This window comes from Carettochelys insculpta, chromosome 13, assembly GCF_033958435.1.
Source record: "Carettochelys insculpta isolate YL-2023 chromosome 13, ASM3395843v1, whole genome shotgun sequence".
NCBI classification, from domain to species: domain Eukaryota; kingdom Metazoa; phylum Chordata; order Testudines; family Carettochelyidae; genus Carettochelys; species Carettochelys insculpta.
The window spans coordinates 22,275,771-22,292,916 of record NC_134149.1 but is presented as its reverse complement, the minus strand read 5'-3'; the positions used below and the strand labels follow the sequence as shown (position 1 = coordinate 22,292,916).

General features: G+C 43.1%; 1 protein-coding gene across 1 annotated transcript in view; it reads left to right on the top strand.

The window, feature by feature from the left end:
- The window catches only part of LOC142019985 (vascular endothelial growth factor receptor kdr-like), a 196,069-nt gene extending 179,233 nt beyond the window's left edge, over positions 1-16,836 (top strand). Inside the window, exon 30 of the mRNA XM_075007461.1 lies at positions 11,233-16,836. Coding sequence (XP_074863562.1) covers positions 11,233-11,443 — 211 coding nt within the window. The 3' untranslated portion in view covers positions 11,444-16,836. The remainder of the gene's footprint in view (positions 1-11,232) is intronic.
- Positions 16,837-17,146: the final 310 nt, after the last annotated feature.

The window sequence follows — 17,146 nt, the reverse complement described above, 5'->3', positions numbered from 1 at the left end:
GAGTTAGTGTAAATTGGTTTAATTCCACTGATTTCATTTAAAATATGCCTCAATTAAATGTCCCAAGCTAGATACTTGGCTTTATAAATCCAAATAATTTTTGGTATTCTATTGATAACCATACACCAGGAACTTCCTGTGACAGCCATTCCACATGTGGAGATCTTGAGAAATCTAATCTGGAGCCAATGTCTGCCACAAGCAGCATCCACCTCCCCATCCTAGAATCACAGAACACTAGGGCTGGGTCTACATGTGCCCCTTCCTTTTGAAAGGGGCATTTTAATGAGCAGGTTCAAAAGATGCTAATGAGGCGCTGCAATGAATATGCAGCACCTCATTAGCATAATGGCGGCCTCAGCGATTCGAAAGTGCAGCTTTTCGAATCGTGTGCCGCCCGTGGAGATGGGACCTTCTGAAAGGACCCCCCTCCCCGTTTTCAAAAGCCCTTCTTCCGATCACAGATCGCTGCAGCTACCATTATGCTAATGAGGCGCTGCATATTCATTGCAGAGCCTCATTAGCATATTTCAAACCTGCTCATTAACATGCCCCTTTCGAAAGGAAGGGGCACGTGTAGACCAAGCCCAGGAGTGGAAGGGACCTTGAGAGGTCTTTAGTATCAGAGAGGTCACCGAGTTAGTCCGTATCTTCAAAAACAACAAGAAGTCCTATGGCACCTTATGGACTAAGAGATATTTTGGAGCATAAGCTTTCATGGGCAAAGACCCGCTTCATCTCATGCATGTGATGAAGCGGGTCTTTGCCCATGAAATCTTATTCTCCGAAATATCTGTTGGTTTATAAGGTGCCACAGGACCTCTTGTTTTTGAGAGGTCATTGAGTCTAGTACCCTGCCCTCATAGCAGGACCAAGTACCCTCTATACCATCCCTGATGTCTACCTAACCTGCTCTTCCATATCTCCAGTGATGGAGATCCCACAACCTCCCTAGGCAATTTATTCCAGTGCATATTCCATACTCAGAACTCCAGCAATCTCATGGCAGATAGAGGAATGTTTGTTCTAAGCCTGTTTCTTGAGGCAGCATTCAAGGTTCACCCCGCCTGAGAAGACCCTTTTGCCAGACTCTTTTAAACCTATCTTGCAGACTCCCTCTGGCCCAAGTGCTACATTTGTTTAGATGTTAATCATGGAAGGCGCTGCCATCCTTGCACTTCAGGGCATGTGGTCCCTTGAGCCCACCTATCCGTAACTTGAAAAACATGTCTGAGAAGTACTTGTAATATTCTCCAAATGGCTTGGAGAGGTCAGAGAAGTGTGCTAGTTTAGCAGGGGAGATAATGTCACCCTTGTTAATTGTGTATCTCTCCCTATCAAAAACATTTACATTGGACCCATTTCAAACAGTCATACTCCCCTTACACAAAACCTGTCAAAGACTTAGTATGTTTTCTAAACCAGGGTGGCTGCATTTATCATTTTTTGCCCAAACCTTGCTGTTTGTTTGTCTTGCATTCCCATGCTCCATCAAGTTGAAAAGTTGGCAACACTACACACCATAGAATCAGGAGTTTACAGAGGCTGACTCTGATACCCCGGGACTGGGAATCCTGTTAGACAAGTAATAACTGTTGCGAAGACAGGAGTGTTTTACATTGGCTTTATAAGAGCAAAAGAGGGGGTGCCATTTAAATCAGCATTCGAGGAAGCATGGGACTTAACAATGAGGAGGGAGTGTCAGGTTTCATCTTGTAACATTATCGTGCCTGCACCAAGTATTGCTTCAAAATCTTCCTGGAAACTCTTTGACTGAGATATTATTAAGCTTTATAGCCGGCATGGCTTTTGCTTGAGCATGGGGTTTGTTTGGTATATTTTTTTTGTCTGACCTAATTATGCTCAGTTGCTCTGAAACAGTTATTCAGCCTATTCTTGGCTGAGCACCCTGACACCACCAGACTGGGTCTCAGCTGAGAGGCAGCATGCTCTGAGATGAAGCATCCATCTCATGTTGCCGAGGGCTGTGCTTTTGCCTAAGCCGGACTGGGTCTAAGGCAATCTCAGTGCACAGAATGCAAACCAAAGAGTCACGCTTGGCAGCGTTAGACATTCCTGTTCAGCTACGCTGAGTCTGGGAAAAGTTTGTAGGAAGGAGTGACTCTTAGGCCACCTCTTCACCACAAGCAAGGGATGTGATTCCCAGCTCATGTAGCATTCATCACTGGCATGTCAATGAGTGCTAGCTGGAGCATGAATCATCGTGTAGCCTTGGTAACACAGGCAGCAGCACAACTTAGCTGGGCTGAGTACAAACTTACTGGAACCCTGTGGATATGTAGTCAGCATGGCTAAGACACCACTGTTCTTATGCTACCAGAGATACACTACTATTCAGGCTAGAGCAAGTAAATCAATGTGACTTGGGAATCTCATCCATAGCTTGAAGGGTAGTCATAGCCCTAGAGTTACAGCTGCACAAATCACGCTTTGCCATACAGCCGTGGGATCATCCATGCTCTGCAGCCAGCACTCACCCAGAGAAAGTGGCTCAGGAAGGTTGGTCATGTTGTTGCATCCTGTTTTCAAGTTCCTCCAGGCTATTTTATATGATTTTGGCAGAAGATTTTTCTTTTTGTTACTACTACATATGTTTCTGGGAGTAGTAGTGACTATTCCTAGTTCTGTGTTTGTGCAGCACCTAGCACAGTGACCCAAACATTCAAAATTTGCAGCACTCAGAACAGTGAAAAGTTTGGCTTAAGTAACTTGTCCAAGGTCATGCAGTGATGCAGTGACAAGAATCTCTAGCACAACGGTACTCTTGGAACCTGTGTTCACTATTGTAGGCTGCACTGCCTCTCAGCCCCCTAGGGCTTGTGGCTAGTGGGAATTGACCATCGTGGGTGTATGAGAGCCTATGTCAGAGCCTTTCATTCAGGTTGGCTGTATATTTGAGATAGTTGGGCCAAATTCATCACCAGCATAATCAGGCACAACTCCAATTATGTCCAAACAGCTGCAATCAGTTGTTCCAGTGGTGAATTGGACGACCTTTTGTGACTTGCTTTTAGCTTTGTTTTGCATTTGGTTACTGTTCAGCCTATAACAGTACATTATTAATGTTTCAAAAGAAAGAATTCTTGACTGTAACCCTTCAAGTTCTTCTGCCACTTGACCAGAGAGATATTGATCCTGCCAGAGGGGAAAGCAGTATTGGATTCCTACTGCACAGTACTCACTGCAGATTTATTTAAGCAAATTCTGAATCAAACTCACAACTATTACAGAAAAACAACCTTAATGATGAAAGCCTCTGGTATTATTTCAATGAAATAGTACATGCTATTACTCTGGAAAAGTGTCTCCTTAAGTCCCTATAAAAGCTATCCTGAGGCTCCCCAGTTCACTTCTCATTATTATTACAAGATGTAAACATGAGACATAAATTGGTGAGCTTGGCACGGCACAGTTCAGTTATCCAGATTTCCTAAAACACAGCCTCTGATCACATCCAGTATCGGAGGGGTAGCTCTGTTAGTCTGGATCTGTAACAGCAACGAAGGGTCCTGTGGCACCTTACAGACTAACAGAAAAGTTTTGAGCATGAGCTTTCGTGAGCACAAACTCACTTCATCAGATGCTGGTCTTGGAAGTCTGCAGGGCCAGGTATAAATAAGCCAGAGCAAGGGTGGGGATAACAAGGTTAGCTCAGTGAGCAAGGGTAAGGCTTACTTCAGACCTGGACCTCCAGATCTGGACCTCCAGATCAACTGCTGGTAGTAAGCCTTACCCTTGCTGACTGAGCTAACCTTGTTATCCCCACCCTTGGTTTGGCTTATTTATACCTGGCCCTGCAGACTTCCAAGACCAGCATCTGATGAAGTGAGTCTGTGCTCACGAAAGCTCATGCTCAAAACTTTTCTGTTAGTCTGTAAGGTGCCCCAGGACCCTTCGTTGCTGATCACAGACAAGATTTTGAGGGGCTCCAAAGGCCTACATGGGTAAGGCTAAATGCTTGAGCGGAGCCCTGGTGAGCAGCACCAGCACACTGGGGGAAGGAATGTTCTACCTCAAGTGTGGGGAGTCCTCACTTATTAGAGCTCTAATGTGTCTCCCACCCCTCAGAAATACTCTTACAGTCACCACTCCTGCATTCCTTGCAGAGCTTTAGGGCATTAGAAACAGGCTTCCTCTTACTGAAAAATAAACAGCCCAGTAATGACCTTCTAGTTCTTGGAGTGGTTTAATAGTTGTTTACCTTCAAGAAAAAAATCAATGGCTAATGGAACAGACCTATCAAGTCATCCAGTCCAGTGTTTCTTAAACTATGTTCCATGGAACACTGGTGTTCTGTGAACAACTCATAGGTGTGCCATGAGTGTCTGAATCTTTTTTGATATTATACGCTGATTATATATATTTCCTGTTATTAATACCAGATATACAATGTTACATCTTCATTGCTATGATACCTAATTAAATTACTTCATTGTGGTTTGTCTGCAACTGTTGCTGTTTAGTTGTCTTGGATTTCTTTTTTTTTTTTTTTGTCTGACAACAATAATTTTTTAAGAACATTTTCTTAGGTATTCCGCATAAAATATATTACTGTTTTGGTGTTCCGTGGTCTCAAAAAGTTTAAGAAACACTGACTTACTCCGTTTCCCTGTAATTAGTGCAGGCTTGTCCCATATATTCTGCACAGCTTTTCCCACCTCCCCTGAGAAGACACTTGCAAAGATTAATGTATTCATTGGTGGGAAACATTTTGTAGTATTCAACTGATATTTTCCTTTGCTTGATTTCATCCCCTGACTTTTAAGACCATCTGCACTGTGCCCAGAGACCCAGGTAGAATACAGCTAACATCTGTAGGGTGGAGAGACCTAACCATATTTTAACACCATCATATTACCAACCTAAGCTGGACTTGTCCAAGTGTTTTGTCAAGTCATTCTAGCAATAACAACCTTAAGCTCCCATCCTCACTACAAATACTAACTATAGTAGGACAGGACACAAGTGGTTTGTAGCATGGGCCTCTGACAAGATTCTGCTAAACGAGCTGACAGGCCTTTAATTATACACACTTGGTCCAAACCAACCAGCACCCTCCAGTGGTATTTACAAAATACAAACAGGGAGTAGAGACAAGCATAATAGTGAGGCAGAAAGAAAGACTGAAGACAAAGTCTTGTAGGTGAGTAGCATCTCCCAATGAGTCACTGGTGAGCCAACCTATATATGGACTTTGTTCTAATCTTCCGTCTTAAGTTAGTTCCTTTACTGCTTTAGTAGGCTTTTTCCCCTCTAAACTTAAAACTTTTCCAGTGTGTGGCCATCTTCCTAGTGCAGAAGAGCCCAGAAATATGTGTATAATGTGAGCAAGGTGCTGCAAATGAGTGTGACAGAAGTTTCCCCAACTAGCACTGAATAAAAATTTGCACCTGACAAGCAGTACTTTCCATGTTTTGAATGCAGAAATTGCAATGGTCAAATCTTCATCCCACCAAAAAAAAAAAAAAAGTTACAAATTCCTGTGGGCACAAATTCAATGATTTTTGTACTGGTCCCTGTATAAAATGGTACTCTCTTGGGCCAATTTCAAAATGTATTTTAGGTGAAACTCAGCCTCCCCACACACATCATCCCCTGAACTTAACTGAGACCTTCAGCATTATAAAGACCATAGTAAAAACCAGCCAGTCCCTTCTTTCTACTCTCTCTTTTCATATGAGAACAAAAGATCATATAAAAGTAAAGGTTAGTGAAGGCAGTATCAATAAATACTTCTTTAGGCAGCAGCAGGTCAACCTGTGGAATTCACTGAGTTAAATACTGTGGCTAGATTTTAACAGGTTTAGGTCATTGTATGACCATTATTAATGTTTGTAGCAATGCAGTACTATAGGTAATTGAATCTCCTCATGCTTTGGGCCTTAAGCTATTCATCTGTGGGCTCAGGAAGGATCTTTCCCTCATATGCAACACTGCACAACTGATCAGGAGCATAATTATGGGGGGATGGGGTTTGCATTCCTCTCAAGCATTGGGTACTAGCCACTGCTGGAGGCAGGATGCCGGACTAGTGGGTCAATTGTCTTATCCAATAGGGCAGTTTCTAGCCGTGTCTACACGTGCATGCTACTTCGAAGTAGCGGCACTAACTTCGAAATAGCACCCATCACGGCTACACTTGTTGGGCGCTATTTCAATGTTAACATCGACGTTAGGCGGCGAGACGTCGAAGCCGCTAACCCCATGAGGGGATGGGAATAGCGCCCTACTTCGACGTTCAACGTCGAAGTAGGGACCGTGTAGTCGTTGCGCGTCCCGCAACATCGAAATAGCGGGGTCCGCCATGGTGGCCATCAGCTGAGGGGTTGAGAGACGCTCTCTCTCCAGCCCCGGCGGGGCTCTATGGTCACTGTGTGCAGCAGCCCTTAGCCCAGGGCTTCTGGCTGCTGCTGCTGCAGCTGGGGATCCATGCTGCATGCACAGGGTCTGCAACCAGTTGTCGGCTCTGTGGATCTTGTGTTGTTTAGTGCAACTGTTTCTGGGAGGGGCCCTTTAAGGGAGCGGCTTGCTGTTGAGTCCGCCCTGTGACCCTGTCTGCAGCTGTTCCTGGCACCCTCATTTCGATGTGTGCTACTTTGGCGTGTAGACGTTCCCTCGCAGCACCTATTTCGATGTGGTGCTGCCCAACATCGATGTTGAACATCGACGTTGCCAGCCCTGGAGGATGTGTAGACGTTATTCATCAAAATAGCCTATTTCGATGTCACCACATCGAAATAGGCTATTTCGATGTAGGCTTCATGTGTAGACGTAGCCTCTATGTAGCAAATGAGAGTTGAGGACAGTCAGCCCAAGGAAGTTGCAGCCTTCCACTACAACATCTATTCCAAGCATGTGGATGTTTTGCTACTGCTGAGCAAGAAAAGACTGTGTTTACTGACATTTCTTTCTAGTGCATTAAACAATAAAATGTAAAGATCTCTGGATTGTTTTAATTTAGGAAATGCATTTGCATGAAAGGAACACTTTTGAAAGTTAATTGCATTTCAGTTTGCCATAGACGGTTAATCACAGAATTCACTTCTGATCAAACTCATCATCTGTCTGTCTTGCGAGCAAATATTAAATGTCACTGTTTAAGTCTCTCTTCAAACAATAGTGTGATTTAGGTGACAGACCGAGCCATTCCCAGATGTAGACTCCTTCGTCAGAGAGGACAGAAACACAAGGAGAACACTTGGTGGAAGCCAACGAGGGTCTGAAAGTTTCTCATTGTGTGGACAAACTAAATCCTAATAAAATTTCTTTTATCTGGCACTCTGAGGCACACAGGCTGGGGGCCAAATTAAACAAATATTTTCGTGCTTCTCCTTGTCTCCATTGACAACTTTAATACCTGGCAAATTAAAAGCCAGAATGTCTGAGAAGTCAGCTGACAAAGAGTCAACAGGGCTGGGAAATAAAAGAAAACTACATAAACAAACAGTAGAGCAGAGAAATAGTTCTGCTGCTTATTCCAGAGGGAGAATATATCTAAACAGAGGGGATGAAAAAGCTGCCAAGTGTGTGGCATTTTGAATAAATTCCCCACTGGTGCTTTCCTTTGGACGATAGAAGAGAATTTAGATTTTGATAATAAAAGACTCTCACTTTGCTGGAGCTCTCAGAGTTATAGCTTGTTTCATCGAGAGGCAGCCTTGTTAAGTAGTAATCTACACTGCCATGTAAGTGGGTTCAGCTCTTAATCCAGATCTAAGAGGCCCCTGCAGGGAGTTTCTTTGCTTAATTTACTTCTCTGCACCCTGGAAGTCTCAGTATTGGATCTTATAGAAGAGATGCACGAATCATGAGTTTGAGCAGGAACTACTAACCTTTTGGAGAGGAAAAATCACACTGTACTAAAATTGTCCCTGCTGTAAAATGACAAATCTCTCACTAAAGTCACACATCCATATGATGGCTGAATGTGGCTCAATATCTCAAGTGCTACTGGCTTAGAATGAATGTCTCCATAAACTGGCACATGCATAGTGTCGCCCATCACAAGCACAAACTCCCCAACAAAGGAGAATTATAGGACTGAGTGACTCAACAGTGAACACTGTAAACTGATACACAGGCTGGTGCACATACACATTAGCCAATACATTACAATACACCAGACATGCCTGCCTCCAGTTTTCCACAATAACAATAAAAAATACTAATACTAATTCTGCTAGCCAGTCTGATGACACCTGCAGCTCACAGCAAACTTCAATCCTGGGCAGGTTCAGGGTTCCATGGCAAGAGATCAGATTGTCTAAGGCTATCACATCATAATTTATTGAGAGACAGTAGCCCACTTTCCGGAAATAAAGTCATTTTCACATCCAATTCTGAAGCCAATAAGGGAAAGCAACAAACGGATAGGAAGTATGAGTACAACAGGAAAAGAAAAACAGGAATATTATGATTCTGCTGTCCCTTGAAGTAACATGCTTGTCAAGTCTGGACTGCATCTGTCTATGTTAGATACTTAAATAGTCTCCATCACCACAGTACATAAACACATCATACAAGTTTTAATTAATCTGTCCTGTGAAGCATGGAAGTACATTTATAGAGGGACTTATAGAGGGGGTGCTGAACTCAAAGAGCTCATCTACATTTGCCCCCTCCTTTGAAGGGGGCATGCAAACAAGCTGGACTGGTGAATGGCAATGAGGTGCTGCACTGCAGCTTTTTGGGAGTAAGGGCACTTCAAAGTTGCCTGCGGCTGCCCAGCTTGCTGGCGCTTCAAAGTTGCTAACTTCGAAGTTCCCATGGCAAGAATTAGCCTAACGAGGTGCTGCATATCCATCGCAGCACCTCATTGCTATTCCCTGCTCAGGCTGATTATCATTCCCCCTTCGAAGACAAGCCCAAAACCTTTTGGGAGTAAGGGAACTTCAAAGTAGCATGGGTACTTCGAAATGCCTGTGGCTAGACTCCTTGCTGGTGCTTTGAAGTTAGCAACTTCGAAGTTTGTGCGGTGAGAAGTATGCTAATGAAGTGCTGCACATGCAGCACAGCACCTCATTGCTATTCACCGATCCGGCTCATTTACATGCCCCCTTCAAAGGAGGGGCAGAATGGCAGAGCAGCATATGGTGAGTACTAGGGAGGTGGAGAGGTGATCCCCTGCAGCTGCTGCCACTGTCTGCCACCCCTGGCCTGCCCCAGGTAATCTTCCCCCTTCTATCGATAGGACAGGTAGGGCAGCTGCTGCAGGGCCTGGAAAAGCCTGGGGCCTGGGGCAGCCACTCCACCCCATCCTAAAGATGGGATAGCTCTGACTGTGGGGCCTTGGAATATGACTGGGGTCACTACACATGACTGTAATATATAATAATAAATAGTTATATCTCTGAAGATTGTTTCTGTTTTAAGGCCCTTAAAAAGTAGCTGTACACATATGTATTCTTCTACTGTCTGAGCACTGGATGATCTTAAACTCTGCTTAGTGTAGTCAGGAGTCATTTGAATTCCTATTTTTGAGGTTGCATACAGTTACCTCTTTGCTGTTCAAGTGAGCCTCTCTTCAAAGACACCATGGCTGCGTCTACATGTGCACGCTACTTCGAAGTAGCGGCAGTAACTTCGAAATAGCGCCCGTCACGTCTACACGTGTTGGGCGCTATTTCGAAGTTGAAATCGACGTTAGGCGGCGAGACGTCGAAGTCGCTAACCCCATGAGCGGATGGGAATAGCGCCCTACTTCGACGTTCAACATCGAAGTAGGGACGTGTAGACGATCCGCGTCCCGCAACATCGAAATAGCGGGGTCCTCCATGGCGGCCATCAGCTGGGGGGTTGAGAGATACTCTCTCTCCAGCCCTTGCGGGGCTCTGTGGTCACCGTGGGCAGCAGCCCTTAGCCCAGGGCTTCTGGCTGCTGCTGCTGCAGCTGGGGGTCCGTGCTGCATATACAGGGTCTGCAACTAGTTGTTGGCTCTGTGTATCTTTCACTGTTTAATGAAAGTGTGTCTGGGAGGGGCCCTTTAAGGGAGCGGCTTGCTGTTGAGTCCGCCCCGTGACCCTGTCTGCAGCTGTGCCTGGCTCCCTTATTTCGATGTGTGCTACTTTGCCGTGTAGACGTTCCCTCGTTGTGCCTATTTCGATGTTGGGCTGAGCAACGTCGAAGTTGAACATTGACGTTGCCAGCCCTGGAGGATGTGTAGACGTTATTCATCGAAATAGCCTATTTCGATGTCGCAACATCGAAATAAGCTATTTCGAAGTTGGGTGCACGTGTAGACGTAGCCCATGTGATTTAATCTAAGGAAGACTGGTCTACACTCCCTTTGGAGTTCTCCTGGTTCTGTCAGTAGGGGTTGCTATTTACCATCCTAGGTTGTTTCTTTCCCCCACACCATCATCTGGAGTAAAGAAAGGTAGCTGGGAATCAAACTGAGGTCTCTCCAACAGCACCAACAGCAGCGTACCAGTTTGGGCATCAAGTAACTTAGCTGAAAGTCTATTTTGTGTTTTTAAAGAGTTACAATGTATGTGTGAGAGAGCTGCCCTACAGTTCATGTAAGGTGCACTCCTACTCTCCACATTGTTCTAAATCGAAGCATGTCATAAATTATTCATTAATCCCCATTTTCACTGTACTTAAAGTAAACTCATAGTTCATGGTGACAAGTATCAGAGAGGTAGCCGTGTTAGTCTGTATCTTCGAGAACAACAAGAAGTCCTGTGGCACCTTATAGACTAACAGATATTTGGGAGCATAAGCTTTCATGAGCAAAGACATTCATGCATCTGATGAAGCAGGTCTTTGTCCATGAAGGCTTATGCTCCAAAATATCTGTTAGTCTATAGGGTGCCACAGGACTTCTCATAGCTCATGGTTCTGCTTTCAGAATGCCACATTCCTTGATCTGATGTCTGAACAATGATCAGAACACTTAAAACCAGGTACATACAGTACATTGCCGAGCAATCTGTCATGAATGAGACAGGGTATAAGGACTCCGAGGTATTATTCTCAGCCCTGCTACTGAATCTCTGAGCAGTCCTGAGCAACCCTCAAAATGAGTCTTCCCATCTGTAAAATGGGGATAAGTTTCCTGTCTTACAAGGATGCTATGAAGTTCAGTTCATTAATATGTGTATTAATGCATTTTGAGATCTTGGAATGACAAACACTAGGCCAATGACAGGCAAGAGCAAAACTTTATAAGAAAAGGGTCTGAATATTAGATTTTGTCTTTGTTTTAAACAGGCACCGAGCTGTCAGCAAAAGCAAAGAATCCATGTTATCAGAACATGAGCGTGAGGCCGTGATATACCAGCCAGCAGTACAGAACGATGAAGATACCATGGACTTCACACTGGAAGACTCAGTCCTCCTGCCCCTGGATCCAAACCTGGAATGCCACAGCCCACCTCCTGACTACAACTCTGTCATCCACTACTCTGCCCCTCCAGTGTAATGGGTCCAGTTTGATCTGTGCACCTCTTTCAACAATGCTGGATTCTCACATGCCTCTACACTTGTACAGGCTCTTTAAAAGGACTAAGGTAAAAACAGGAGAAGGGGGAAACTGACAATGTTGATGATATGAATGGTAACCCTTAAAGAGCAGCTACCTTAAGGGCATATTTCTGCTTCTAGTTAGCATTCCAGAATCAAAAATAGGAGCTGCAGCCCAAAAGTGCTCCCCACTCCTTACTCCTGCACTGAGACTGCTCAGTGGCAGTTATAGATCTACACGGTATTGCCGTCCTTTTTTGCTCATTCCATACAAGAGTCACAGTGAGTCAAAGCAAGTCAGGTCTGAAAACAATAGTGATTCTACTGGCCATATGTAGATTAGTCTACAAGGATTATACACTCAGAGGCTGTCAGGGGAGCAGTGAAGAACTCACCCCCAAACACTGATACGCAGATTTTAAAAGTATGCATTATTTTAAAACACGGGGATCTCATTGCCCCTCTCAAATTGTATTTGGAATATCCAAATTGTTTTGCTTATGGTTAGTACTGTGGTGCTATTGTACATCTTCTGGGATCTGGCCTAAAAACCAAGCACATAAACAGATCATGGGTACTCTGAGTACTTTGAGAAAGCCTGGATTTTGTTGCATTCTGGCCACACTACACAGCTCATCTATTTCCCCAGGTTTTTCCATTGTGTGAACTACAATTTATATTAGTGCTTTGTCTTATAATGATTGTACAGGATCCTAGGGCTTTGGACAGGGACTTTATACATTTAGATAAATTTCCCTCTGTCTAATCACACAGTACAGGCCTATAGCCCTGGGACACCAACAGTTTGACACAAGTTTTTGATGTAACTTCCAGGCATACGTCTTTATAGAAAGCCATCAGAAATTCCACTGCTGATGTCAAACACGGTTTTGTTTTTGGAATACAAACCTGTACCACACTAGAAGTAATCTGACATGTAGGTTTGTAGTGCTGGAGCCCACGCAGCCTGACCACCTTGCTTCTCTGGTGTGTAATGCATTAAGGGTGTCAATGAAAGGTATTTTGCAGGCTGTTATCCAGGCCTGGCTGGATCACAGATCTACACAGCTGAGAAAGTCAAAGTGACATCTCCTTTACCCTCATGTGCTATGTGCACAGCAGGGGAGGGGAGGTGTTTCGGGGGACGGGAGAGTTATAGGTTGCCAGAAGGCACATCCTTGTTTTTCTTGCAGCAAACTTACAAGTAAGCACGTAATCCTTGTCATTTAATGCACTGTGAAGTAATCTCAGCTGACATTAAAAATCTAGGAAGAAGTAAAGCATCTAGGGTCTCTAATCTAAAGCAAGGCTGAAAAAGATGTTCATTGACAGTCAAGCCTGTAACGTCCCAAATTATAATTTGGGAAACGGAGCTTTACATTTTCTCCCTGGGGATTTTCCCCAAGGCCTGGGAAACCCCTCCATTCTCTTCCTAGGCCTGGCACTAGCAATTACCTCTTTCCTTCAGAGGAAAAGATCTTTTTAAATGATCCCAAAAACCAAAGCAAGAACAGACACCTGGCAAACAGTGTGATCATCTTTCCCTAGCTCCTCCAGCACAGTGAAAACAGACCAAACACTCTCAGGAGATTAGAATCATTTTCAGATTACTAGGTGGACCTGATAATGTTGAAATAAACATGAAAGAAGACTCAGGTATTATCACAGGGGAAACCACACAAAAAAAAATCCCAAGTCCAGAAGCCTTTTAACTGAGACTGGTAAAGCATTTGATACAGAAAATTCTCAGATTGTCATCCTGGTTCTCTCTAGTTCCAGAATTAGTCTGGAAAAACCATGCAGGCTCCCATTTAAAAGAAGATGCATCTCCAGTAAGCCCCACGTGCCTAGATGACCTGCTGGGAAGTTGTGGTCTGCAGTTACTTTATTGACAGTTTTGCGCTTCTTTGTATTATAGTAGCTATGTATTAATTAGAGAGGGTCACATAATGAGAGAAACCGGTTGGAGAATAATTAATCTAAAGAATGACAAAAAGCTCTTCAGCTCAGTTGTTCAGTGAATATTAAATTGGCCATCTATAGAGGTGGACCAATAAAAAGGCACTTGGTTTGCAAATAATTTTTTCTCAAGACAAATGGAAAAAATGTCTCCAATATATTATCTTCTGGGTCTAACATTACCAGTATCAATACAAGACAATTTTTGCTCTTATACTTTGCTCTTAAGCTTGTGAAAATGACAATATATAAAAAAATTTTGCTTGCAAAATCTAATTATAAGAAGGCCTAGGGAAAAACAACAGTTGCAAATATATAAATGTGCTCTCCATTTTAAAAATAAAATTGGAAACACTACTGTGCTAATTAGCTGATTCCAAGAAAACTCAACATCTTTTCCCCTCCCCTTTCTTCAGAACACAATGTGCAGAGACTTTTATGAAACCAAAGTGGTGCAGGGGTTGTGCTCTGAGTGGAGACCCGGGAATGCTTTTATTTAAGGAGGCACTAGATCTAGGGAGTCTTATTATGGCTTTTAGCCAACATCCATCACAGTTGTTTTTGTCACATTGGAACTCAGAAATACAGGCCTGTGCACTCTCCATGAAATCTGCAAAATTACACCCATATTAATTGTTAGTTCCATGGATGGGGCTCTAAAGTGTGAGGACCTCTCTGTGATTCAAGGATCAGGAGACATCTAGGCTAGCCATGCCTGGATGCCCAGTTCATCAGAACCAGGACAGCAACCTCTTAATCCCTGTTTGCAGGTGGGACAGTTTGGGTCGTTTATGACAGCCTCAAATCACTTACAAAGTGTCCTGAACAAAACTGTGAGTGGCCAAGCTCTGGACAAGCGTTTCCAACTTTTATGTGAATGGAAGCTTCTTTTCTTCTTCATGATAAATGCAACCAGATGAAATATTATCTGACAAGTATTATTCATGTATGTGTCTTGTATTTTATTTACTAATATTTTCCCTTTTCCTCTCCTCCCCTAATTTAATGACGTTGTTTCTTTACATTGGTGTATATAATTTGCCAGTAGAGGCAAATATAACATTTCCTTTATATGATATGTTTGTAACATTTTAGTCAAGAACGAGATGGAGATTCCCTGAGGTAACAATGTTAAGTATCTTTATTAAACATTTCACTAATGCTTGCGGGCCAGGCTCGGTTTACAGTACCCTCCCATTTCCAGTTCATAATGACTCTCCTTTTGGCTGTTAGCATTGTTGGCTCTCATTTATTCCCTTCGTTGCGTAGCTTCAGTTAGAAAACAGGGATCGAGAAGAATATGTTGGGCTTGGAATGTTCTGGCAGGTGTCAGCAGTGCAGCTCAAGGTAAAGGGGAGGGCAAGGACTGGACTTGATGGCCTTTTGAGGTCCCTTCCAGTTCTGTGATTTTATGATTTTCACAGGTTCTAATCTAACTCAAGGTGGATTTACTGGCTGGAGGAGAAGGGGAGGCCAAATTGCTAAGTATTTGATTTTTCAGACTTCTCAGGGATTCCCGTTTGCCTCCAGAGGCAATTGACCACCTACCTTTCTAATCTGACTCAGTTTAATGATAGCTGTTATGAAACAGTGCAATCCTGTTGGGCTTTTTATGGTGCTTTCCCCTTCCGTTTTTTGTCTAGTAACCCCAAAGTATCAGGCAAAGGGATTCTGAGCTCTCAGGGACAAATATCTCCCCTGATGAATTCTGGAGCCAGAGAAGAGGCCAAGGATAAGATACCTCCTTAGGATCCACAGTGTCTTATATTCTAATGTTTTTGACATCTAAATTCCCTGGTTCCCCTACTTTTCTTTACTTCCGTATATCTTATTTCCATGGAAATTTCAGATTATGTATAGCCTTCCTCCTCCCAATAGCTTCTCTGCCTTTTGGGTGAGATCTAGTGTACAATTGGTTTCAGTCTGATCTTGCCTGAGTATCTTGTACTTGCTGAGGACTGACTAAATCATCTAACCAGGTCTTTTTTCTACCTTTAACCTTTTCTTATCCAAGACTTCCTACACTCGGTAGAATCAGGGACTGTGGCTTTTTTTAATCTGTAAAAGGAACTGTCCCTGTTCCTCTACCCGGAAAAAATATGCTGCTTCTCTTCTGACTAGTTAAATGTCCAGCTTCTCAAGAAAGCTAACATTTGGTGGATACATGCTTGAAGCCTATCTGCCTGTCTTGCCTCCTTCAGACAGTTTGATCACTCTTTGCCTCTTTCACTTTATATTAACCAGATGAAGGGTGCAAACTCAGACTCTGGACTCACATCACTGAGTGCTAGGGCATCTCCAATACAAATGGGAATCTCATTCCTCTGCAGTAAACTCAAACATTAAATCTAGACCCCTGTTAAATGTGGATCCGCATTGAGATGCAAGTCTAAATATCTCCAAATGCCACAGTCCGGCATTCTCTCTAATGTGAACACTGCTGTCTCTGGTCACTTTATTGGGCAGCTATCTGGAGTCCTTGAAAGGCCCTGGAACTTTATCCCTTCTCCTCGGCATCCTGTATATTGTGGAGTGTGTTCACTGGCACTTTACTATGTAACCAGATAGTGAAAAGCTTACAATGTAAATTTTCTCAACAACCTTTCATCTTCAGCAATGGCACTGTCTTGTCATATTCCATCTTGCCTGCAAGTGTTACTGGCTTTTAATAAAATTACCAGGGTGTGGTCTTGATGAATGGTTTCTAGCTCTCACCTAGACAATGCCATGGAATAAAACACCTCTGCAGAGACATCCTCAGCCAAATGTCCATAACAAGATAGGATATTATGAAATGTCCCCAAGCAGTGGATTCTTAGTTCTGAGCTCAAAATATAGGGCCTTCTTAAAATGATTTGGCAGGAAAGAACAGTAGGGGAGGTATGAATTTCCATTGTTTAACCTCAGCTCTGCTTTGTTTATACCAAATGCTGTTTCCCTGTAATGTAAAAGGACAAAAAGTCCCAGTTCCTGGCTGGCCTGCTAGAGCTCACTGGGATACCAACCAAATATGATGCCTTAAAAGATATGGTTACTCAGGAAGACTAGCATAGAACATAGGAAGCAGAGAGTGTCTTTGCCTTTCTGATAATTCTGTTTCACAAAAGTCAGCCCAGCCTTATTATTCAGTTCATTTTTCCTTATACCTTGAGCTGTCAGAGCTGTTAATGAAATCTGGGAAAGCCCAGTAACTGTGGAGTTAAGGAAAATAAACTAAGCAAGCACCATGATATTATTCAAATAGCTATGGAATGTATGGGTGCTTGTCCCTGGCTGGCTGAGGAATGTATGCACTGAAAACTCCACTTTCTTATGTACTCAAAAATTGTATTGTATCTATTAACCAAAATAAAATAAAATAAAATAAAATAAAATAATTCTATATTTATACAGCCCAGGACTCCGTTGTGTCATCTGTTGTCTCCTGAAGTTGACCTTGAAACATAATATAAATAAATAAAGTAACAGTGTTTTCAGAGGGTTTACAGGAAATGGAATTTGCATTAATTGCTTCATGGCCTTCAACAGTTAGGCCATAAATCTGCCACACTGTAACAGCTAGAAGAGGTCTAATGACCATATTTGCTTAAAAGGATAATGATTTCGGGAAAATACTTGGTCAGTTTCTTATCTCAGTTAAGTTAATGGAAATTCACAGATCTGACATGAACACAACAATAGTACAGACACTAGCAACTGAGAA